Below are 26,185 nucleotides of genomic sequence, written 5' to 3'. Positions count from 1 at the left end.
CCATATAATATTATTAATTGTGTACACCGAGCACAGAGTTGACGCTTGTTTTCTGTGTAATAGTGTTGTGAACCGGTATGGAAAAACTGATTAACTGGTATTGTCTTTTGCCCAATAACTTGGTAGACTTCTGCTGACAAGTGATAATGTCATAGCATAACTTCAAAGCATGTGTAAATGCTGTGTAACAACAAAATAATATTTAGGCAATTTGCAGTTGTCAATTTGGCAAAATACACACTATTTAATTTTTATTAAATTTACTGGTAAATTGGCTCTACACTGTTGCAGATGTTGTAGGCTGACAGAAGGATGAATTTGTATCCTGAATGTTTGTTGTGCTGAAATGTCTGCCTTGTAGATTTAGTGTTCAGTCACAGTGAGCTGTCCACTGATCCCTTTCATAGGGTTAGATCATCCGATGCGCAATCAAATATCTGGATTGGATCATGTTTGCGATGGATCAATTAGTTCACTTTGAAGTGTTTTAACTTAGTCCTGCTATATACAATCTATTTTTTTTGTGAGCCACACCCACTTATCGTTATCATGTACATCGTGTGTATCTCGAAGTAATACAGTAAACCTTTGATTTCTTTAGGATGTCATATCAAGTTACACATACAGTGTTGACAATGTCATCAGTGGACTGCTTATTGCAAACTACAAGGGTTATTGAAACTTAATGCTGAGTAGATACCTGACCAACTAAGGGGTCATCCATAATTTTCAGCATTTTCGCAAGCGTACAGAGCGTACGCTGGGGGGGAGGGGGTAAATTCAACACGTACGCTTTTTAATAATGTTGATATTAGTAGCGCTATATAAAAATAATTCTAAATAATTTAGCATGCGTATTCATTTTCAGTATCAAGATGGCGGAACGGGAGTTGCAGCACGAGTCAGAGCAGTTTCTTCTGGAACTTGCTAGGCATCCAGATAGTGTACACAAGTCACCAACTAATCAATACCAGCATTTCGTGAACGCCGTTGTTGTGACGAACGATACGAAGATGAAGAGGGCAGATGCGGTGAAGGGCGCGCAAGTGGAGTGGAAGGAGCGAGCTTTTGACAGCGAAGAACACTATGTGGCAGCACTGAAAAAAGCTGCGCAACACTTGAAGCGGAACAGGACAAGGTGTATTGATTCGTTTTTCAAGGTACAATATATAAACAGGCTATAAAACCACAGCTAGCTGTGCATTAAGTATACAGGTAGCTATGACTAGGCCTTGTTGGGTAACAGCCAGGATCACTTTTAGTAAAAACTGCTTACACTGTAATGAAAGCATGTAGCTGTACAGTACTAAATGGCTAGATTGATAGGTTTAGCACTATTTCATACATGCGGGATTGTAGCTTGCCAGGTAGCCGGTTTAATCTATAGAAGTAGTGTTTACAAATAGGTGACTTGCACAATGTATTGAACAATAGTTACCTATAACTTGTTTTCTTTGCAGACAAGCACAGTGAATGAAGAAACTGCAGCAGTAGAAGATGTCAGTAGTGGTGCTGAAGCTCATGACAATGTATAAAGTGTTGTAACTCAGCAAGTTAGTACAGGTGTTGCAAGCTGTAGTACTGATGATAATTTGATGCATCATATTGAAGACTAGCCAACGGATAGCCATTTCTGTGATGTGCACAAATTTGAATATATCAGCTTGTGATCTGTTGACAGAAGATGTGACAACTCACAATGAATTCATGAAGGTGCTAGCTGATGTTGCCATTTCTGTTAATGAATATTTCGAACTTTCAACAGTATGGAAAGGTCACCAGTCCTTCATTAAAAAGAACTCATCAGTATCTGTCAAGCACAACAATGTAGAAAAATCAATACAGAGTTTGAAGACAGGGCTGGTGGAATTAGCTGGGATGAGAGTGGTGGCTACAAACTTAACCTTGCAGCTTCAGTCATGCCAAGCTAAGCTGTCAAAAATGACGATGCTATTGCCTGTGTTCTTCGATGCAAAACATGCAATTGAAGATATCATACCTAATTTACAATCATGCATAAGAGCACAAAAGCAGAGGAAATTTAACAAGATGACAGGGGGGAAGCAGTTTGTGTTTCTGTCAAATAACAGCATTGGCCTGACTTGGGATGTAGCTATTGCTAACCTTGATGAATTAGAGTTTTCGAATAAGGGAGCCTTGTTTCCCTTGAATGCTGAGCAGTTGAAATTGTTTCCTGTCATCAAAGATAGATGCCATAAGGATGGGATAGCTTGCATTCCTGACTGGATTGTTTGCCAAGTTTATGATATTGATTATTCTGGAAAAGAGAGGGTCAGGGAAATTATATATCAGCTGATCGACCATTTTCCACTTGTTGGTGTTGAGAAGGGGCACTATGTGCTTATAGATTACTGTGAAATGATATTTCACCCTAGCATGGTTCATGAAATGATGTCTCTGGATAAACCTGATGAATCAGACACAGACTCTAATGATCAATCATACCCCATAGCAGAAAGAAATGAAGGAATCATGTTCTACAGACAACCAGGCCCAATACCACTGCAGACAAAGTTTCCGCAGTTGCTCACTGTAATGTTGGACTTCATCAAATTACATGGATTTGCAGCCCACATGAGAAGACGTTCTGCCACTTCAACTACGTGTGGTGTCGGTCTGAATGACATCCGTGAGCACGTATTAAAAAATGTAGAGGGCCTGACTAAAATCTCCCGATCAAAGATATACAATCTCCTAAAACCAGCAAAAGAAAGTTCAATTGAAGCTTCACGGCACAAGGACTGCTTGGATGTGCGAGTGGGTGTCAAGTGTTGTGACATTAGCAAAGCCAGTACAAATGCACATGAGTACTTTGCAATGGCATCTGTGATTCGTCAGATGTGTGCTGAGTTTCCTGATGAAGCTATCATTTTTTCTTGTGACAGCAAAGCCAAAATTCACATAGGAGGTCAAGCAGTTTCCAGATACCACCAAATCAGAACTTTCTTCCCCAATGATGACATGCCACATTATTGTGATCATGATTTTCCTGTGCCTGGATATTTGATTGAGCCAGATGGCTTCTTGTTAAAGTCTAAAGGATTTGATAGGAAAACCACGACAGACAAAATAGGAAGAACAGTCATAGACACTCCCTCTACAGGGCCACTGTGGGTGTATAACAGGTGTGTGAAGAGTACGACAATTGTTGATCATCTTGGAGATCTGGCAGACTTATTGATGGCTAATCCAGAATTGAATAGGCCAGTGTTAGCATTGCTTTGTGATGGTGGTTGTGATTGGTCACCCAAGTCCAATCTTACACAGTTTTTTCTAGGCAGATTTTGGAAGGAGAACAATTATGATATGTTGTTCAGTGTCTGCCATGCTCCAGGTCTATCCAGATATAACCCCATTGAGCATCTGTGGGCACCTTGCTCCAGATGGTTGGCAGGTGTTTCTTTGTCTGCGTGTGCAGAGGGTGAAAGTGTTCCACCAGCCTATCAAACTATTTCACCAACAGAAAAGGAAGAGAAGGAAAAGCTTGTCTTTGAAAAGGCTCTGTCAGATCTTAACAGCTATTGGGATGGTAAGACACATGATGGATTTCATGTTACTTCAAAAGGTGTAACAGAGGCTTATTCCACTGAGTACAAAGATTTTGATCTGGTAAAAGAAATGCTAAAGAGTAGTAACAAATCTATTAAAGCTTGCAAACAGAAAGAAGAATTGTTGGATGAATGGAAATATTACATCAAGCACATGGACAGACGACGAGGTTTTGTTTGCTTTCGCAAAGGAGTATGTAATGATAGATCATGTGATTGCAGCAAAAATATGGTTCGTGCTATCAATTTGATGAAGTTGCCTGTAGGGGAAAAATGGTCTTTTCCTCCTATCACAAAGGATTCAAAAAATCCTGAACATTACATGACTTTTGACCAGCTCAAGTCTTCTTTGTCATTCAGCAATCCCGATGAACATCTCAAGGATGGGACCAATGAAAGCTGTATGCGATGCCGTTATGTTTTTACCAGTGAAGCAGACAAGGAGCGCCACACACGTCTGATACACAGTGGAACTAGGTCACGAGAGGAATCAGAATCTACTTCACAGTCAAAGAAGTCCAAAGTTGAGATAAAATGTCCTGTTTGTGGTGAAATTTATCCCACCAGATACCAGCTTCAGAAACACCAGACTGAGAAGAATCACAAACTGGGAAGGGGAAGACCTAAAAAAAAATAAGTATAATAGACTGTCACACAAATTCACACATGTAAATAACTTCTTGTATGATTGATCTGTCTGCATTTCCTACAGTGTAAAAGCAGCAACAATAATTCTTTTTATAAAAACAATTTCATATGTGACATACATACAACAATTCATGATCGATATCAACATTTTTAATAGTACGCTTTTAGGTGGGGGGGAGGGGGTTATGGAAAAGAGTACTCTCTGTACTCTTGTGAAAATGCTGAAAATTATGGATGACCCCTAACACATTAAAAGTGACTATAGGTATTGCATCATCGCTTCGAGATATGCATATGCACAGGCTATATACTGAAGTAGGATACTCTCCTCTCTTTATATATTATGAACTCTTGCTAGTGGCCATGGGCTTGGCTCCATGTAAGCTCACAGACAGTATCAAACATAAGATTCATGCAGACTGTAATACTCTAATTGATAAATGAATACAAGCAGCGTCTTATAATTAGAGTGAATTTGTTAGTTTGTGCGTAAAATCACTGATACAAGCAGTTTTTTTTATAAATAATACTTGTTCGTGTTTCATGTATACAGCTTTCCTAGACATATCAGTACTGTCCATTTGGTGCATATAGGCACACATGTCAGAGAATGATAGTATAGCTTTGAGCATCTTATTTAAAGATCACTTTCACCGTACCTTGCAGCAGTTTGAATGTGTGACTACTGGTTAAGACCAATCTATTGTAGATACACTTTTCTGTACACTTCGTAGAATGAAATTAATTTGTGTATAAACATGGCTTATAGCTACCATAGCAAATAAACCTATCACTTTACAATTATATTGGAGTATTGATGGCTACAATAGCAGTGCTAATGTAAATGTATTGAGCTAGTCATTTTGGGAGTGGGTAGCCATGTTGGTAGTGTGCATACTAAGATTCTATCATATAAACTATTGGCATATAGCTTATAATGTATGTGGACAGTATAGATCCTCGCTAACCCAAACTCCTGTAATCTAATCCCAACAGTAGAAATGAATGTTCTATTAGGGTATTTTGAGAACAAGTGTTTGTTCTATTACAGTATTTGAATAGGGTTCTGTATATGTGACTGAATTTTACAAAACAAGGCTTCCACACTCATCCACTTTTATGACTTTGAAGTACCATAACGTGATGTAGCAGTAAGCCATTAGTCTCAAAGTTTGACCTGGTATTGTACTATGCTATGGAAGGACTATGTGAAAAGTTGAAGCCAATAGCTTGCTGAGTAGTCAAATTACAGCTGGTTAAAGTAAGAAAATTGGATGTGTGTGGAAGCCTTGTTTTGTCAAATTCGGTCACATATAGTTTATAATCTGAACAATTTTACTACTTTTATCAACTTGAGAACAGTGCTGTTCAGATTATTGAGGATCCACTGTTTAATAAATTGCTATAATATCCATTATTAGCTTACAATGTGTGACTGTTGTGTGCACATATGATAAAATTAAGTGATGGATAACTCCCAATCTTTTTATGATAGTTTGTCTCTGTGTTGGTTGATCCATCTGTTTCCCTATAATTTTGATAACATACTTTAACATTGTTACGAAGTTGTACTGAGGTTTCAGTGTCTTTGTATTGGTACTGGTGACATCAACTTTATAATATTACCATGTATTTTGTGTATGTACACTGTGCACATGGCTTTCCCCTTGTTATCTGTACAGTGGTCCTTCTATTTTTTAAATTCATTAAATAATGGGAAGTTAAAACAGATTGATTTATACACAGCATTCCATTCAAATACTCTAATAGAACATACAGTGTACACTCTGAAACAAACTACTGTAATAGAACAGTCACTTCTGTTTGAATAACAAAACATTTGGGTATCGATGGCCGAACATTAAAGGGACCACTGCACTGGGGATGTGTAACCTATTAGAGTATTTTCCATTACATGAACATTCTATTAGAGCATGTGTATGTTTTATTAGAGTAGTTGAACATAACTCTATATAAACAAATGGGCTTCATTTATTTGAACAAATTCACTTAACTGGAAGCTTTTAATGTTGAACTGAAACAGATGTTCGGATAATGGAGGTCCTACAATACTTATTATACATCACAGTTAGACAAAGCAAATACAAGTTGTTTTATATGTTAACAAATTTACTTGGTTATGTGTGACCCGGTCCTAGTTAATAATAATAATAATAATAAAATTAAAAATTAGCTAATCTCGATTGCATAATTGTTACACACTGTTGATTTTTTCGCTGTATCTTCCTGGTTTTTAGCTCGATTTCTTTCAAACTACAAAAGGTTTGAGGTTCAATAGTTAACCTATTCACCCACCGATTTTCAGCTTCTTCCCATACGCGGTTTACCCTGTAGGCGTGACAACATATTGGTGTTATGTTTCGTGCATAATCGCTCATAACTCTTTGCCTGTTTATGGTATTCCAGCCAAAGTTGGTACCGAGATTCGCCTTTATACCCCCCCCCCCTTCTGTGTGCCAAATTTCAAGGCAATCGGATAACGCGTTCGCGTTTTATAGCAGTTTTTGTATAAAGTGTGCGAAAAGAGGAAGAAAAATAATAAGAAAAAAAAAACGAAGAAACTAAGCCAATTTTTGAAGTCGCATATCTCAGGAATGCCTGAAGCGATTTCGCTCAAATTTGGACTGTGGAGTACTGAAGTTGGAGGGAATGTACACAGCAAAATTTGTCTTGTTTCATCAAGGCAGCACAGAGCTACGGAGGCGCGAAAATTGCGTTTTCTTTCTTCCTGTCAATATACTCACGGGGTTGTGCGCCGGCTTCTTGGGCCGCACGACACACTACCGTGTGTCTTGATACTATTATATTGCAACTCTAGCACTTATTTATAACAGGAATGTTTGTTAACTGTTTAGACATACTGGAGCCACACCCACTCATCTGGATTCTACAAATGGAGTCATACCAACTTGTTGTCATCATACTTACTCGTTACTCCCATTGTGTTAGGATGAATATACATGCCGTCATGTGAGACTTGCTACCATGGCGGGCCACTGGAAGACATTTGCATATAGCAGTTATATTACAGTCATTATTGTATAATTCTTACATTATTGTTGTGAAAAGTGTTTGGTATTCATGTGTCTCCTCTGTATGTTGTAATTACACGTGTAATTTTGTGTGGGGGTGCTATAAAATGCAATAATACATGGTGACAATTGTATTAGGCGATTTTGCACACTTCCTTTTAAGCTAGCTACATGTGCTAATTACTCACAGCTTGTGTCAACAACTGGTAACCGCAGTTGTACTCTTGTGTCATTCTTTAAGCCGCGCCCTTAGAGGACAAATTATGTGGGGGCGACTAATTTCAAAACGAAGGATGGTATGCAGCACCATAGATTATATCTATGGACTATAATCTATGGCAGCACACTTCTTGGTGGCTATATGTACTGATTAACTACATAGAGCGCCAGTTCATCAATACCCAGTGACCGCAGTTGTGCTCTGCGTCATTCTTTAAATTCCAAGTAAAATTCTTAGAGAGCAAATGACGTGGGGGCGACTAAATTCAAATTTCAAACTAGCCATTCTCGAAAACAAATGTTTCAATCTGAACGAAACTTTCAGAACAGTTTAAAGACACATTGCCCTACATGCCAAGCGAGTATTGCGGAAAACAACAATCTGGGATTTGTATTTGGCCTCTAGGTCGACTGAGGACGACTGAAACTTCGTTTGGTGCTGAAATCATGACTGTAGGGTAATCATGTATGGTGAAATCGATGATGTGAATCTTGAGGTAATTGAGTGAATACTGAAGCGATAACAGGGCGATCAATGTTCGGAATGCACAAAGGAATGCAAGGCATACACCTGCGGTTGCGTCTAACCGCATGCGATAAAAAAAAAAAAATGAAACTTCCCCTTTGATGTCGGCAACCTCGATCACGAAACAATCGGCATGGATTTGCTTCACTGCTTGTGTGGTAGTTACTAGTGACACGATGAGTTCAACTCCAGAGTTTCAGAGGGATAGCGTAAGTGACGGGTGGATTACAGGAAGGCCGAATTTGACAACGTTCGTTCTTGTAAAATCCTCACGTAGTGGTCGCGTCATTTATTGTCTGCGGCGCGTGTTTCTGCTTTACTGGCCACGCGACTCACTACCGTGAGTCTTGATTATGAGTGCCTTAATTGTCTGACCACATTGTGTAAACAACATGGCTTCATGCTGCTGATAACCCATGGTTTACAATACACATTACAGACACACAGTATCTGACTGTATGTGTGTGCATGCAGATTAGCTACTCTACAGGCTAACTCTATATGTATATGATGTGGTGTGTGAAACAATTTATTTGTGGATGCCACATATTGCTTGTGGGAAGCCACATGCATACATACATGCATGTCAACATAGATTTCTTCACTGTGATATATATACCAAATATACCACTTTAGCGTGGGCGTTCAAAGGCACCGCTTGGTGTTTAACTCGCATATTACCCGGGAAATATCATGGGAAAGCGGTTTGCCAATGACTTTGATACCCAGCCAGTTCAAAGAATTGATGCGCTTTGACTCATTATATTGAGCGACATAGAACTTTGTATTGTGGGACTTGTTTTTGTAGTAGTTGCTAAGCTTAGTACATAGGCTAAGATAGACTAGTTGGTGTTACTAAAGGATAACGAAGGTATAAAATAATCATTTGGGCGATTGTGGATGCGTATTTCTACCCACCGCGTATCAGCCTTTGAATAGACCACGGAACAGCAAAACTACTACTGCTACATTGAAATAGGTGAGTAACTTACAGTCCTAAGTACTTAACTTAATATAATAACTTACTTACTGTCCCAATAGCAAAGTTAGTTGGCTTAACTTGGTACAAAAATGATAACAATATAAACTCAATTCCACAATCGCAAGTTTTCTAACATAGCGTGTTGAAGCATAGTAACGTATTAATGATGTTTTAACGTATGGACAACGTTTTGATGGCTATTAGCCCACGCTTTTAAAACCATGATCGATTTTCAGAGATGCTACTGTATAAAACAAACAGGATGAGTTCTCGTTAGTTCTTTCACCTATTAGGTGAGTGTGCTCCAAGTGATATATATCACTTATACCACGGCTGCTTGGGATTTTGCTGACATATACACCCGCAGCCCTCGGGCTTTGGGTGTATATATCAGCAAAATCCCTCACAGCCATGGTACAACTATTAAATGGATACAATACGCACATGAACAACAAACTCTAGCTGCATAAACTATATTATGTAGCATTATATTATCATTTATACTACTGTGTGCCAGTGAGCCAATGTTGTAGTCCATGCACCCATGGAAAATCTGCATGTGATTCTTCTTACTGTGTACGGTCTTGGCTGAAATAATAAATACACAACCACTGACTATTTTAACTTATAATTGTATGCTTGTCAGAGTTCCATGTCTTGTGACAGGTAGCTAGCTCAGTATCACACCATCTGGTGTGTATTCATGAACACTACATTAGGATGTTAATGTGACAACATGACTAAGAGACTAGTATCTACAACAATTATCATTATCAATAAAACAAATTTATTACTGGATTAAATAAAAAGTACACAAACTAGATGAATAAAAAATGGAAATTTTAAAATGGGAATAGGGATCACTGAAAAAGCCACCAAACAAGAAGGGATCGCTGGGGTGGTAATGTAAACCACAAATCCCTATTTTGACTCATTTCAAAATGACCGCTGGAGCATGTAACTAAATATTTATGGCAGAGAGTCAAAATGGGATTTGTGGTTTACATTACCACCCCAGCGATCCCTTCCTGTTTGGTGGCTTTTTTCAGCGATCCCTATTCCCATTTTAAAATTTCCAATATTTTATTCATCTAGTATACTGAGTTTCATATGAATCAGAATTTTTACTTTCATCAGAATTTGTATCCCTTGAGTACTCAAGGATATCTCCAACCAAGTTGGCAGATTATTCTTGTAATATGCTCGACAGCTTCTGATTATTCTAAAATTACTTTAGCAAACCCATTATTCTAATTACTCCAGCATACCCATTCTTCTAATTACTCCAGCATAATAGACTCAGGCCTAAACAAAAGTTTACATGGCATCGGTATTCTTCGTGTTCTGTGGAGTCTGAAAAGAATTCACAGCGAGGAATGTTGTTAGTACACTTACATTACAAAAACATTGAGTGCGAAACCTGTACCAGAATACCAGGATAATTTCAAAAAGGTATGCTGTTTCTTCGGCATTCACTCAAGGTCACTACATCGTTTCTGTAGGCCAAGTATAACACTGGGTATTGGATGAAACTTGTGAAACTATGTAGTATATCTCTTCTGACTCCTTTCTATATCATACATATGTGCTATACAACACTGACAAGTCAATCATGACAATATAGCAACCTACTCCTTTCACAACTCCATCCTCCTTCACTTGCCATCCACATTACTGATCCATCACTCAACACATCACACACATATGATGGGTCTCCATTACCCAAAAAGCCCTCTTCACACTGTAGATCGCACATTGACTGATATGTGCTACTACAAGACTCAGCCAACATGCTGTTTATTGGTAGCGATGATGAGGGACACTCCATGATGGTACAGGACATTGGTGATCCACTCCACGTACCATCAGACAGACATGTTCTCTGAGGACTACCAGTTAGCTCATAACCAGTGCTACATGTGAAACTACAACTGTCTCCCTCATAATCCATTCCTATACTACCAGAACTACATGATGCTATCTCTCCATTGGATGGTGTTGTGAGGTTATTGCACTGAATATCTAAACAAATGAAACATTTAAGAATAAAAGTGGTTGATAATTAAGAAAGGTACAGTACATACACAAAGATGAATATCATGTACATACGGTATTGAAGTATGTACTGTATTGTCAGCAAAGTAATTTACTGTCATAATACTCACCAAGTGTGAACTGGATCAATGGTTGTCGTCTACTGGACATGATGCCATTGTTAAGATCAACTGATGAAGCATTAGATCCTTCGAATACATAGTACACGTATCCATCTGTTTGTATATCTTCAATTACATAACGCGAATCAGATGGATTATAAAATCCTATAACATCTCCAGATAGAAATTGTATTTTGTTACTCCCAGTTAGTGAAATATTAGCTTCCAGGTAGGCTAACTGAGTGTTGAGGTGGCCTGATTGTATCTGAACTTGATCAACTAAACTATAGAGTTGTGAAGTTGGTGACTGTCTCCATACTTGTATATAAGGAAAATTAGTCCTAGTGCTAAAAGTTGATATCCTAACCCTGATGTTGGATATCCTACCATTACAAGTAAAGTTGAGACGTGGAACAATTACTGTTCTGTTAGGACTAATGAAATTATCCTCAGTTTGCTGAACATTATCAACATCATCTATACAAGTCTGTCCACCTAAATGAAAACCATAACAGTGATCGACATACTTGTGAAATTATTGACCCTGCTTCCAATATCCTGGTAGAACTACAACATATATTATAACTAGCATTGGTACCTGCCCTATGTGCAGAACCATTTCACATTTTCACATTAGCAAGCCTAATAATGTGAACATGGGATTAACTAAACAGAATTGCATGTAAGCTAAACCAATTATTATCAAGACATGTGCAAATTATGTGGTGCTGTCCTATCATGAAGGCACTGTAATAACGTAGTCAACAAAGGGTATTAAGGCAGTTGTAGCTATACTACAAGCAAAGGTTTGAGCAAAATTAACAGAATACACAGGTACACACTTCCTGGCTATAATTTAAGCATTATATAACATCACATAAAATTGGAGTTACAAAAACAAGTCACTTACTGTGCATGAAACAAACAGACAAACCAATTGGCCTGCCCATGCCTTCCTTATTCCTATATTCATGGTACCTGCCTTACATATAGGACCATTTCACATGTTCACATTAACCACAATAACATGAATCAGTGCTTTAGGAAGAAAGCATTAAAAATCATGTCCTAAGCTGAGTAGCATGTATGGTGGTATCATGAACTTATTTTTCCATCATGCAAGCCTAATAGTTAAAGTGATGTGAACATGGAGTTAACTAAACAGCAGAATTGCATGTAAGCTAAATCAAGACATGTGCATATTATGTGGTGCTATCCTATCATGTAGGCACTGTAATAACCTGGTCAATAGTATTTAAAGCAGTTGTAGCTAACTGCAAGCAATTGAAGGTTTGAGAAAAATTAACTTAATACACAGGTATATGCTTCATCATATCACAAAGAATTGGAATTACAAAGAGAAGGCACTTACTCTAATAGTACACACATGTACAACACACAAATGAGCATGCACCCATTGGCCTGCCCTATACCTATCCAATGTGCTACTGTATACTTTTCCAACAGTCCATATGCGGTGTAGCAATACTAGGATGCTATGAATTTACTATGAGAAAAGAGTTGACTTAGAAAAAAGTATGTACCAAAAAGATGTATAAAATGAAAAATAAAGTTATTGTCACTGGCAGCATTAGAACCCACACTCTACACAGCAGTAACCACAGCAACTTCAGGGCGGTGCTTTACCAGCTGAGTTGTTTATCGTGTGGTTAGCAATGGAATGCAGCTGAAGTTTTTTCTACATCATGGCCTTCAATGTGCTGTAGCAGATTAAGGAATGTACATATAACATGTAATAAACTTTGCGACGTAGCCAGATGATGAGCGTTTCATTTCGCATGTGAATCATGTCGATACATGTACAAATTGCCAAGTAATCATTGTCAATAGCTGACATATGAAAAAGTGTGTCACGAAAAGGTGGCACTGCAAGGTTGTCATGGGCAGGAATCAAATCCTGGACCTTTGAGTTAACAGTTCTATGCACAAACGCTTTGGCTGTTTGTTCGTGGTATTGACAGGAATGTAGGTCAAGTTTTCCTCTACATTAATGCCTTCAACTAGTGTTGTGAACCTGCAGAGTTTACTAAAATTGGTTATTGGAGGGTGAATAATTGGATATTGACTGGTTATTGTCTGATTGCAAATTAGCAGACACTATGGTACTCAACATGCCTGTTGGAAGCCTTAGGGTGGTACCAAAGTGATCATCAGCATCCTGCTTTGGGAGTGCATACACAGTGGAAAGGACCACTGGAATGGTGGAATACTGGAATTGAATTTTTAAAAGTTCAATATCATTTTTTACATCCAAATAAGTACAACTCCTCTCCTTAACTAAATAGGATTCCCCACTGAAGTCAGGTCACATTTAGCATACTTTCTCTCATCACAACACTTGTATGAATATAACTCAATAATTTATTACTTGTCTGAAACTGTCTTAATGAAGGTTCAGTTCAGTGTACATGTGGCACTGCCATAGATTTTCGCTTAGGCTCCTAGGATAGTAGTAAACGTCTCGTATAGGCTCTGCCATCTGTGTTCGCCCTCCAGTGCCTAACTGGTAAAGTTGATAATAAATAAAAGAATAGTTCATTATACAGTGAGTGTACTTTCACAATGCATACATGTAATCAGCTACAGAGGCGGCGGAGACACCTACATTTAGGGGGGCTGGGGGCTAGCATGATGATGCCATGGCCTAGTTGTAAGTCGAAGACCAAAAAAAAGTCATTACTTGCTGGCTACCTGCTGCTTCCCTCTACCAACTAGACTATATCTCCTTATTTATAACTACATATGCAGCTTGCTACACTGCTCCTCAAAGAATACTGTGACTGCTCTATTAGAGTATATCGATCTTGACTGCTTTATTAGAGTATCTCGAATAATGCTATTGAATAATTTTAGGAATGCAAAGCCCCTCCATAATTTTTTTCACAGGGGCTACAGCCCGCTCTTGCCCCCCTTTCTCCACCGCACCTGATCAGCTAGCTAGCTAACTTTTTATTATTTGGGAACATGGGTTAAGTCAGGGATCTTCTTGGCAATCCCAATAACCTTCTATTGTGCATGTTCATAACTGACTTTACAGTACATTACATTGATAAACTTTGTCTATGGTGAGGTGAATTAACCTAAAAGAGCTGATTTCAAGGGGAATCCTATTTATTTGTTTACTTAAGGGGAGAAGTTGTACTTATTTGGATGTAAAAACTGATATTGAATTTAAAAAAAAATCCCATTCCACCATTTCAGTAGTCCATTCAACTGTTTATACACTCCCTCCTACTTTCTGTCTTACAATAACAGCTATTACAATCACATATTTACACATGCTTAGAGGTTATGTTATGGTGTTAACACTTGTAAGCTGGGGTAATTTATGGTTTACCAAGTGGGTGGGAAAAACCAGTTTAAAGGCTTCTTAGGGCTATAGATGACGAACGACGGCAGCCAGAAATTTTATTTACTATTGATTTCAGTTCCGTTTGAACACTTCCGTCCGTGCCACGAGCTATTCCATGACGGTTTTTAAAGTGAACTAGCCACAAGAAGCTGGCTAAAACCACTCACAAGAAGTCACTGTGACGCTACAATAATAAACTTAGCTAAAGAAAGGTTTTAGCTTCACTTCACACATAACGCGGAAGTTGTAAATGCGGATGGAAGTATTCAAACGGAACTGAAATCAACAGTAAGTGCTAGCTTATTCCTAGATGATGAGCGTGTTGTTTGGTGCCAAAACCGTTTCGACATGTGCAGCAACTGGTGAGAAGAACGCGTGGACTCAAATAGAATGCAGACAGACAGGCAGACAGACGGCTTTTCGCCTTTATATATAATATTATAGATTACAGATATAAGAGGAGAGATAGTAGGATGAGGAAAGGAGTGTAGGAAGAAGGCTAAATGCACAAAAGAAATTTGAAACAATGTTATCAATGAGATTTTCATATATTTTGCAGGAACCTATTCAAGAATGGTACACTTGAGAAATAAACAAAGGATAGGGAATTGTGTATGTATAAAAATTTGGTAAGGGATGTTTTCGTATTAAGTAACATACCTTTTCTACACACATCATCACTACCACTCCAGCTCCCATCACTCTGACAGGTCCTAGTATTACTACCAGTTAGCTCATAACCAGTGTTACATGTGAAACTACAAGTGTCTCCCTCATAACCCATTCCTGTACTACCAGAACTACATGATGATATCTCTCCATTGTATGGTATTGTGAGGTAATTACATTGAATATCTAAACAAATGAAACAATAAGAACAGAGGCAGTCAATCTTTAATAAGTAAAGGCATTTAATTGAGGTACAGTACATATATGTAGACAAATACAGTGCTTGAAATACTTTTTTTAACTGCTCAGGAAAATTTCCTGACTTACGTAGAATTGTCAGGAATTTAGTTAATTTGTATGGCAGATATAGCTGAAACTATGTAGGTAACATTATGTAAAGCACAACCAGCATGTGAAGAAGAAATTTCAAAATTTGATGCACTGAAATAGCAAAATGTATGGTGTACCATGCCCTTACCTGCCTATAGCACTTCATAGTTTTTATAACAATGTATTTAAGAGCATTTTGTATAATTACAAGTATAAGAAGAGTGTAGCACAGTAGGGACATTCACTTCTTATTGTTTTACAGTATTTGGACATTACGTACTACTCTGATCCAGCTTGTTTCAGTACTTTTATTGCTGCACTATACACTCTAATTTAAAATTACTATTTTTTTATTATACTTGTTTGTGAAGTTTTTTTAAAAGCTCATGACCACTAAATAGCCTGCTTTTCACAAAACCAGTCACAATATTTTAAAAGAATTAATCACAGCATTATTATACTAGATTATGACTCATGCAATAACAACTGATCAGTGGGCGTGGCTCTACATAAGCCTGCAGACAATAATGTATGTGGATTCGTACATACCTATGGACTGATGAATGGGCATGGCTACCATGTGTACAGACAGTAATTTACGTAAGTAGTCATGGATTCGTGCATACTTACAGACTGCTTCTTTGTGAGTCATGTCCACTTATGTAAATTACTGTCTGTAGACATATGGTAGCCACGCCCATTCATCAGTGGGCTACGCTATGATACAATTAATTTAGCATGTGGGGTCAGACCCGGAATAATCTGTAGAGCAGGACCTGGATGACCCGACTCGGTTTAACATTGTTACTAAATAAACTGTATTTATTGACGTACACATTGTTATATAGTTCGCCGTGAGTTGCTCTCTCTGATCAATAGCGAGTCACGTACGCATGTGTTCAAATAGTTTCAACTGGCAACCACGTGTATTCGAATAGTTTGATGCAATATACACTGGTAGATGGAAGCCGTACTGTAGTCTATTAACACTCAGCAGTAGAACCTTGACTGATGGCCATGGTAAAGAAGGATAAAAGGTAAGACAATAGCGCAAGCATTGTATGTTTATTAATATACCAAAAGTTTTTTCTTAAGCGAACTAGAAACGTTTCTGCAAAGGAATTAGGGCTGTAGTTGTAGCCAGTTTTCCGCTATGCTTGACTGAAGGCATCAGGCAGGCAAGCAAGCAGTAGAAAATTCTGTTGAATAATTAAAAAAAAAATTCTGTAGCAACTTGACAGAAACGTTTTGGGTCGATGTGAAGATGCTTTTGGGCTTGGTTTTACCCAACCAATACTGTCATGTTGTTGTGAGGAAAAATCACAGCAGATTTTTGGGTTATATTATATCGCAGATTACCCCCACACCTTTGATGTCCCTACTATTGTACTGTATGATACATAATAGCATGTAATTAAACAAAATAAATATTTCAAGTTTCTTGTTTCCATACAATTCCAAGGAATTCCATGCTAACAATAGCATCATGTTGACTTGAATCACGATATTATTTTCTATGATAATGTAAATATAATGTTTTGAATAATACACCAATGGCTGTTTTCAGCTGTGCCCTTGTACGTACATACAGTATGTTTCCAGTTTTACAGCTGAGCGGCTGGAGCAATGGGAGTGAAGTTTGTGCGGAAACATCACAGTAGTAGAAAATCCCTGCTTGAGCATTGAACCTGGGACCTCTTGATCTACCACTTGGGCTACTAACTGCTTCTTACTAGCAGGCACTGCTAACAATGAAGAAGAATGCTACAATAGCCTGAATCTGCCCTGAACTACTTGTTGCCATGTCATGCCTTTATGCATAGAAAATTAAAAACCAGTCAAACCTGTTTGCATACTGGGCCTGCATACTTTGCACCTCAAAAATTTAATTGCTCGAATGTGACAAGCTACTATGGGAGCAGCTATGAATGATGATGTTGAAGCGCCGAATGGTGCAGCAAGGTGATTATTAAATTCAATACATACATATATAGGGTACAATACATGAAAACCATAATTGTATTGTCCAGATTTTTTAATCCGGACATTTATATTCTATCTTGGAACTTCCACAAAATGAATTATCCTGAAACTTGCCAGTTGCTGGACGGTATTTCGAGCACTGTGAATATCATGTGCATACATATTATATTATACAGACTCACCAAGTGTGAACTGGATCACTGGTTGTCGTCTACTGGACATGATGCCATTATCAAGATCAAGCGATGAAGCATTAGATTCTTCGAATACATAGTACACATATCCATCTGTTCGTATATCTCCAATTACATAACCAGAATCAGATGGATTATAAAATCCTATAACATCTCCAGATAGAAATTGCATTCTGTTATTTCCAGTAAGTAAAATGTTAGCCTCTTGGTAGGATTGAACACTGATGTGACTTGATTGTATCTGAACTCCATCAACTAAACTATAGAGCTGTGTAGGTAGTGGCTGTCTCCATACTTGTATATAAGGAAAATTAGTCCCAGTGTTATTAGGCATAACCCTAACCTTGATGCTGGTTATCCTACCATTACAAGTAAAGTTGAGACGTGGAACAATTACTGTTCTGTCATTACTGATGAAATTATTACTGTTTTGCTGAACATTATCAATATCAGCGATACAGGTCTGTCCACCTACTAAAGAAGAATCATAATAGTGAATATCAAGTAGCAAGCAAGTATCATACTACTACAGTGGTGGATCTAAAAGGGGATTTCTGAAAGTTGGTATATAGCTGAATATTAAGGCATCTGATGACATTTCTCTGGAAAATTTTGAGATTTTGGAAGCTTTGAGATTGGATTTTAGGCTACTTTTAGTTAGCAATTACAATAAATCCAATGCTTTAAACTGTAAATACTATAGCTAACTATAGAGCAAAGATGGTGACTAGATACAAGCTGTAGCTTTGATTGCTCTATTAGAGTAGTTACTTGACTGCTCTATTAGAGTGTCTCGATCGTTTTTAATGCAGTGGGAGATGAAAAGTAAAGTGTTGCTGAGAGTTTACTATCTATAAAGGGTGTTAGTTAAGTGTAACTGCATGCATGCTACTGAAATACAGTGGTATATAATCGTTTGCTATGACAAATTGTCAGTACTGTTTATGTATTTATACTGTCACTGAGCTAAATTTAAAAGGGGGTTTCTGTTGAAACCTCAGAAACCCGTCTAGATCCGCCACTGTAAAAGGTATAGTATAAATGTGAGTAGATACACTTTCTATTTACTATACTTCATAGTGCAGGATAATAAGCAAGGCCAAGCCTTCTACTTTACTTCTATTCCAATAATCCAAACAAGAATAAAGAAAAGTTAGGAATTTTAAATCTTAGTAGGGATCACAGTAATAAAAGGTAATGAACAGACATGGGGCCAAGTACATGAGTACTTATACTTAAGTACACTTAAGTACAGATTTGAAAGTACTTGTACTTTATTTAAATACTTTCTTAATTTCCCCAATGTAGTTGTACTTATACTCAAGTACTTTGCTAAGTACTTGTATGTACTAACAAACATTGTACGTAGTTTGTACACAGTGGGTGAAGGTGCAGTTTACAACTTTTTGTGATTCTTCTACTGCCTTCCCCAACCTTACTATGTACTATGTTGCCACGATTAATGATGTCATAGCATTCTGGCAAACAAAAACAATGCTGCTATTCAAGTCAGTGAATTTTAAGAGTTTAAGAGAGAGAATGGTTGACAAAAACCAACCCCCTAGGCGCACTTACATACTACAATACACTGAATACAGCATATATTTTACTACAGCAAAATGTACTTGTACTTTACTTAAGTACTTCCAGCATGTACTTGTACTTTACTTAAGTACTCTCTTGATTGCTGCTGGAGTACTTGTAGTTGTACTTGGAAAATTCAAAAGTACTTGTACTTTACTTAAGTACTTTTAAATGTACTTGGCCCGATGTCTGGTAATGAAACAATGGAAGACTGCACTTTTGACTCTTACTTTGGTCATAATGTTTGTCAAAAGTATATGTAGCTATGACCAAAGTAGAGATTAAATGTCCACCAGTATAGCTGCAGGCAGGTGACTTCCTTTGTTTTATTGGTTTCTATTTCCACGATCCATACTAAGTTTAGAACTTAATATCTTGTCAGTTTACTTTTTTTGCAACATAATTTTTTGACTGACATCTAAGGAAAGAATGGTTCCACACATACGTACATAACTATCATAAAATTGATTTCCCATTGAAACACTTGTTCTTATTAAAAAGGTAGATCCATGATGCACTAGTAAATTAAAAAAAAAGAATTTAAAAATAAAGTAGGAATCTAGCACACATACACACACTTTTCCAAATCAATTATGGTCATAGGTGGTGGAAGGGGGGGGGGGGGGGAGCTAGGGGGCTGAAGCCTCCCTCAGAATGATATCATGCCGAAATTATCCTTCTTGGAGTGGGGCTGAAAACCGCAATAAAGATCGAGATACTCTAATAGAGCAGTCACTCTAATAAAGCAGTCACAGTATTAGAGCAGTGTGTAGCAAGCTATGTAAGGATTTATATGTAGTTTATCAGCTATAAATGCATAGCTGGTGAGGTGGGCAGCTATTGTCAGCTGGTTGTGACCTTTTTTTTTTTTGGTCTCACCTCAGAGACAATGTAGTACCTCACTTCCATAAGTCTGGGTCAGCTCAGCCCCCCCCCTCATATCAACTACTTCCTTCGCCCCTGATTATGGTAACCAGGTGCATACCCTACAGCTGGTGGCAAGGCATGCAACTGGTTAATAATCTTTGTGTAGACTTGTAACATTACTGAGATTTTGTCATGCAGTGGAACCTATCTTAACAAACTCCCCGAATTAAGGACACAATTGAAGGAAGAAAAAAAAATGCGAATTTTGATCCCAACAGGAACTGGTTAATACATTTTGTACCTCTGAAAACCTAAAACCTCTATTACAGCAAAAAGTGGCCAAATATTCTGGGTCCCAAAATATCTGCAATATAGAGATTCAACTGTAGATTTTGCAGGAACCTTTATAATGATTGAAGAAATGATACCTACGTACATGTCTGTCATCAAAAGCAGTTCATTTAGAAATGGCCCATAGACTAGATACTGACTTATTTTTGAGAGAACTTAATGAGATGTGCCATTGAAAGGAAGTGCAACAGAGATGACTTCAGATAACGGTACCAATTATTAGGTTAGATTATCAATTTTGTCAAAGACATGGGTACACATTAGGCATTGTCTGCAAAAGTGTTCCCACACAAACATACAAACACATTGACAATTACAACAGACAAAACAGAACTGTGTAAAACACAGAGTTTACACAAAAAGAAACAACGAAGTGCAGTCTGTAATACAATTGGTATAAGAAGATGCGAACAGGAATTGTGTTCCATAGGAAGGGAGTGTTGACAAAAAAAATGAACAGCAAGGATTAATAGTTGAGGATGGGATACATAACGTCATTGAATAAGATCTAGTGATGGTGTAGAAAATTGAAATATCTAGAAAATGGGATGGCAACTCTGTTATGCAAGATATTATGGGTCAGACTGATAGAAAGATCTCCTGGTATGAAGTGGTGACCAATTAAGTTCTTGCAGACAAGAGAGTTTGAAGACTTAGACCAATTACGGCTGACGGTGTTCCATCTGCTACTGCACACCCAACATGCAGCACAACGATGAATCAATTATAGTTGAGACACATCTTTTTGCAGAATTTAAGCACCAAACTGGAGAAGCATACTCTAGAATTGGTCTGACTACAACTTTGTACGCAGTTGCTTTGAGTGATGCAGAACATGAAAACAGTGTATGGCACAGAGAGTTCAGCAAACGGGATGCCTTGGCTGCTAGATGCTTCCACGTGATCACCCCATTTGAGCTGAGAGTTATTAATAATGAAAATTCCTAAGTATCTCACTACTGACTTTAGTGGAATCCGTAGGTGCTAAATGTTATGCGAATTGAGTGATTGGATGCTTGTACAAACAAATGACAGGGAGCTGTTTTTATAGTTTGGTAAGAAGTGGTCCACAATTTTCTACCTTTTGCAGGTGTACAAAGAGTACTCTTTTTTTAACCCCTCTCCCCCAACTTAAAGCATACTGTATAAATGTTGACACGTTCTGTATGGATATATTGTATAGCAGAACAAATACATGGATACATTTTAAATATTGCAAAAAATGCACGTTATGGTGTTTGTATTGTATTGTAGGCATGTTATGGGTTTATCATTTTGATGCTTTTGAAGCTGTTACCCTGAAGGGAACATTCCTACACACACTGGGCATTGGTACTAACCTGATGTACATTTGCAAACGTGTATATACACATCATGGAAACAACATGTTCTTGGCCATCTTCAATGCGCTCATACAAAACCATCCCACCACTGGCCGTAGCAACAGTAGGACTAGTTTGTTGGGCATTCACCATAGTCTGAGGGGATTGGAGTCAGGAGATGTGGTACATCTGCAGAGACAGGTTTTCTCTATGAGCCTTATCCGAAATTACGTCACAGACATAAAAAAGGCTGCTGTAGTGTGGGGACGTTCGTAAAATTTGTATGGGCAACTATGGGAAGAAAATTTTTGAACGGCAATATCTCAGCCAAGAAGGAAGATATCGAACTCTAACTAGCAGAAATCGCTATAAGATGTCGTAAAAGCGATTTTTGGTTGATTTTCAAAACAACGCTAGATTCCTATTCTTTCAGCTAATTTATAAACATACCTGCTGGTTAGAGCTTGATATCTTCCTTCTTGGCTGAGATATTGCCGTTCAAAAATTTTCTTCCCATAGTCGCCCATACAAATTTTATGAACATCCCCACACTACAGCAGCCATTTTTATGTCTGTGACGTAATTTCGGATAAAGTCCATATGCAACCCACAACTACCACAACCATGTAGTGTCAACAACTTAGTACCCACATAATCCAGCCTCCCATACCAGCGTTGAAACCGGGTCACTACTGCTGACCCGGATGACCCGGATTGGATTTCACCCGGATTAATTAAAGCTGAGGCTTGCAATAAGAGCTAAGTTTCGGGTAGTCTCGAGCGAGCGAGACTACGTTTTGAGCATTCAATTCGTGTTGGGTAAACGAGTAGTTATGTGATAACTAAGCCGGTAAGTTTATAATTCAGTGGGTTTTGGTTCCACTTAGCTACTGTGAGTTTACAGACAGCAATTGGGTGTGGCTTCGTGTATACCTAGTATTACAATTTCCAGATATACTGAAGTTCACAAAAGTACTTATCCTGCTGCAAGACTAGACTATATATAACTCATACAATAATCAATTAGTGGGCGTGGCTCAACATAAGCTTGCAGATAGCAACGGACACAGTTTTGTGCTACAGACTGCACTTGCTAATAAATGGGCATGGCTGAGCATATGTTTGTAATGCAATAAGTGGGCGTGGTTCACGAAAGAGCTACGCGACTAGCATTTATAATTTTCCACGTCGTCAAACGAACAATTTCGTCTCACGTGATCCAATCCTGGTCAGACCCGGATAATTTGTAAACCGGGTCTGACCCGGATGACCCGGAGAAAATGTGACCTCGTTGACCCGGATGACCCAACCCGGATTCAACGCTGTCCCATACCCAATAGTATTCCTAAACCCACAACAACACCTTATGCAGGTAGAAAACAAACGTAACAAGCAGTATAGCTACATGCTATTCAATTGTAATCGTTTATCAGTGCTAAGACTAAAGAGAAAGTACATAAATGCTGCTATAAAAGTATATGATGCCTGTAGTATGTGTTATCACGCTGATAACTATCTTATCTGTAGTTTGAAACATGACTCAATGGGTTTTATCTTTGTCTTTCCTTCAGCTAATAAAGCCTCATTTCATTGGTAGCCCAACATTGGTTTCCAGAGTGCACCGATCAAAGCACACTAGGCCATTTCCAATCATGTTGGCCCATGCCTTAACAGCATCAGCTCATTTTAGTCCACCATTTAAATGGAAAAAAACATACATGCTATTTCATCCCTTTCCGCCTAGTCTACGGTTTGTACACTAGTGAAACAGCTGAAAATTGTGGACCACCCCTAAAGGATGTGATGATTAATTTACTCTGACAGGTCCTCATGTCACTACCGGTTAGCTCATAACCAGTGTTACATGTGAAACTACATGTGTCTCCTTCATAACCCACTCCTATACTACCAGAACTACATGATGTTATCTCCCCCATTGAATAGTGTTGTGAGGTTATTACACTGAATATCTAAACAAGTGAAACATCAAGAACGAAGGCGGTTGATCTTTAATAATTAAAGGCATGTAAATAAGGTACAGTACATACAGTATAATGTAGATGAATATCATGTGCATACATATTATATTATACAGACTATTATATTATACAGACTCACCAAGTGTGAACTGGATCAACGGTTGTCGTCTACTGGACATGATGCCATTATTAAGATCAAGCGATGAAGTATTAGCCCCTTCGAATACATAGTACATATATCCATCTGTTTGTATATCTCCAATTACATAACCAGAATCAGATGGATTATAAAATCCTATAACATCTCCAGATAGAAATCGTATTCTGTTATTTCCAGTTAGTGAAATGTTAGCTTCTAGGTTGGCTGACTGAGTGTTGAGGTGGCTTGATTGTATCTGAACTTGATCAACTAAACTATAGAGTTGTGAAGTTGGTGACTGTCTCCATACTTGTATGTAAGGAAAATTAGTCCCAGTGCTAAAAGTTGATATCCTAACCCTGATGTTGGTTATTTCACCATTACAAGTAAAACTGAGATGTGGAACAATTACTGCTCTGTTAGGACTAATGAAATTATCCTCAGTTTGCTGAACATTATCAACATCATCTATACAAGTCTGTCCACCTACTGAATGACAACCATAACAGTGATAGATCAATCAACAAGTAAATATACTACCAACACATGGGTAAGGGAAATAACGTACATAAATGTGTTGGATTTTATCTATCTTTATACTGTAGTTCTACAAAGATAGTACTTGAAGCAGAGCCATGATGTTTGTGTCACTTCCATTCCAGTAATTATATATAACAAGATTATGACAAAGTTATGAATGTTAAATCTTAGTAGGAATCAAACAATAGAGGCCATCTATACTTGTTACCACACTTTAAATTCTACTTTGGTTATAATTTTTGTTAATAGTATAGCTATGACCAAAGTAGGGATTAAACGTCCACCAGTATAACTGCAGGTGTAGGTGTACGCCTTTGTTTCATTAATGGTTATTTCCATAATCCCTACTAAAGTTTATAATTCTTCTACTTCATTTTAGTTTGCTTTTTTGCAACATATTTTATGACTGGTGAACCTGTATATATCATATCAAAGGAAAGAATGGCCCCAGACATAATTAATTGTTCATTTAAACATGTGTCCTGGCTATCATTTACTGAAAAGGTACAGTACAGGTTCGTGATGCATACATTGTAGCTGCTACAGTGGGCAAAAAGACTTTTCAGGCTAAAACGACATCAAACAGTGAAATATTGACCACAGTCAATGACTAAGGACATCCATTAGTTATTTTGATAGCCATTGAAAAAAAAATTCTGAAAGAGTTTTGAGTCAGCAAGGTTAATTGTTCTGAGCACACATTCTGGGCTGAGTATACTTACATACTGCAATACCAAAGAGAGAAGCATATGGCTCACTTTTGACAGAAATTTTTAGTGGGAAAATACAAATGCATGATCCCTACTATGAGAAGCCCAAAAAACCACAAGGAGCAAATGTGACCAGATTAGACAAAATTGATCAAAACTGTACACCCAGCGGTTAATTGTTATTAAATTAATGAACCATAAATTGGTATATAGACAAATTATAGTATGTACAAGTTAAGCTGGATTCTGAAAAACAGGTAAAAATTAAAAGTAGATTTTATCTCAAGAGAGTAAACATTTCAGCAAACCTGATGATTAATGGTGACAGCAAAGGTGTCAACAACAAACATGAACAGTTTGCCTCCATTACAAGTTCAGAAAGGGCTGTAATGAACACTGCACTTTTATGACTTCTCGTAGAAAATAAATGTTGAAAATTTTGAGTGGCCATAAATATCATGTTAGACATTTGAATGAAAAGGATTTTGAAATATTTTTAGTGGGTCAAGCAGTACTAAAATGAGCCAAATTTCAAGATAGTGTGTCGTTGCATCTATGAGTTACAAATGTTCTTGAGGATCCAGCTCAACGTGTAAATACTATAATCATCACAGAAAAGCCTTTCAGTGCTTTAGCTGAATCAGGTTTAAAACATTGCAAAACCCAACTAGGTGTAGGAATTGCATGATTGAGCTACTCTAATAGTGCAGTAACCCTATTAGAGCAGTCAGCTAGCAAAGTTTGGCTATGTAACAAGTCACCCTGTACAGGGTCTACTAACTACCCTGTCGAGAGTTCAGCTACAGTGCAAGTCACCCTGAAACATGGAAATAAAAACATCTGGTATGCGCTTGGATGACTTGTTCTGCTTTGCTATATGAGCTGGTCAGAATGTTACCCCATCTGATTGATACAGTATAGCTCAATAGCTATCATGAGGCATTACTGTAACTTTGCTGTATCCATGTGCGTCACTCGAGTGCCCTTCACT

General features: G+C 37.8%; 3 protein-coding genes and 1 long non-coding RNA gene across 6 annotated transcripts in view; 3 read left to right on the top strand and 1 right to left on the bottom strand.

Annotated features, from left to right (window-relative positions):
- Positions 1-26,185, bottom strand: part of LOC136255720 (uncharacterized) — a 71,873-nt gene that overhangs the window by 27,856 nt on the left and 17,832 nt on the right. Inside the window, exons 2-6 of one of the 3 annotated variants that reach the window (XM_066048554.1) lie at positions 23,945-24,433; positions 17,691-18,176; positions 15,187-15,381; positions 11,163-11,648; positions 10,630-11,019 (exon numbers count right to left, since the gene is read on the bottom strand). In XM_066048554.1, coding sequence (XP_065904626.1) covers positions 10,630-11,019; positions 11,163-11,648; positions 15,187-15,381; positions 17,691-18,176; positions 23,945-24,433 — 2,046 coding nt within the window. The remainder of the gene's footprint in view (positions 1-10,629; positions 11,020-11,162; positions 11,649-15,186; positions 15,382-17,690; positions 18,177-23,944; positions 24,434-26,185) is intronic. The other 2 variants (XM_066048555.1, XM_066048557.1) reach the window with 2 other exon arrangements.
- LOC136256753 (uncharacterized) lies at positions 826-1,640 on the top strand. The gene is made up of 2 exons (XM_066049770.1): positions 826-1,160; positions 1,461-1,640. The coding sequence occupies exons 1-2, from the start codon at positions 876-878 to the stop codon at positions 1,533-1,535; spliced, it is 360 nt and encodes a 119-aa protein (XP_065905842.1). The 5' UTR covers positions 826-875; the 3' UTR covers positions 1,536-1,640.
- Positions 1,632-4,464, top strand: LOC136256752 (uncharacterized). Its single transcript, XM_066049769.1, has one exon. It carries the CDS (start codon positions 1,639-1,641, stop codon positions 4,204-4,206), a length of 2,568 nt encoding a protein of 855 aa, XP_065905841.1. The 5' UTR covers positions 1,632-1,638; the 3' UTR covers positions 4,207-4,464.
- On the top strand, positions 23,517-24,655 carry LOC136255721 (uncharacterized). Its single transcript, XR_010701055.1, has 3 exons — positions 23,517-23,861; positions 23,939-24,494; positions 24,550-24,655. It is a non-coding gene; the product is annotated as an uncharacterized lncRNA (long non-coding RNA).

The sequence above is a fragment of the Dysidea avara genome, chromosome 5 (genome assembly GCF_963678975.1).
Source record: "Dysidea avara chromosome 5, odDysAvar1.4, whole genome shotgun sequence".
Lineage (NCBI taxonomy): Eukaryota > Metazoa > Porifera > Demospongiae > Dictyoceratida > Dysideidae > Dysidea > Dysidea avara.
The sequence above is the reverse complement of the archived record's forward strand: the minus strand, read 5'-3'. Positions and strand labels throughout refer to the sequence as shown.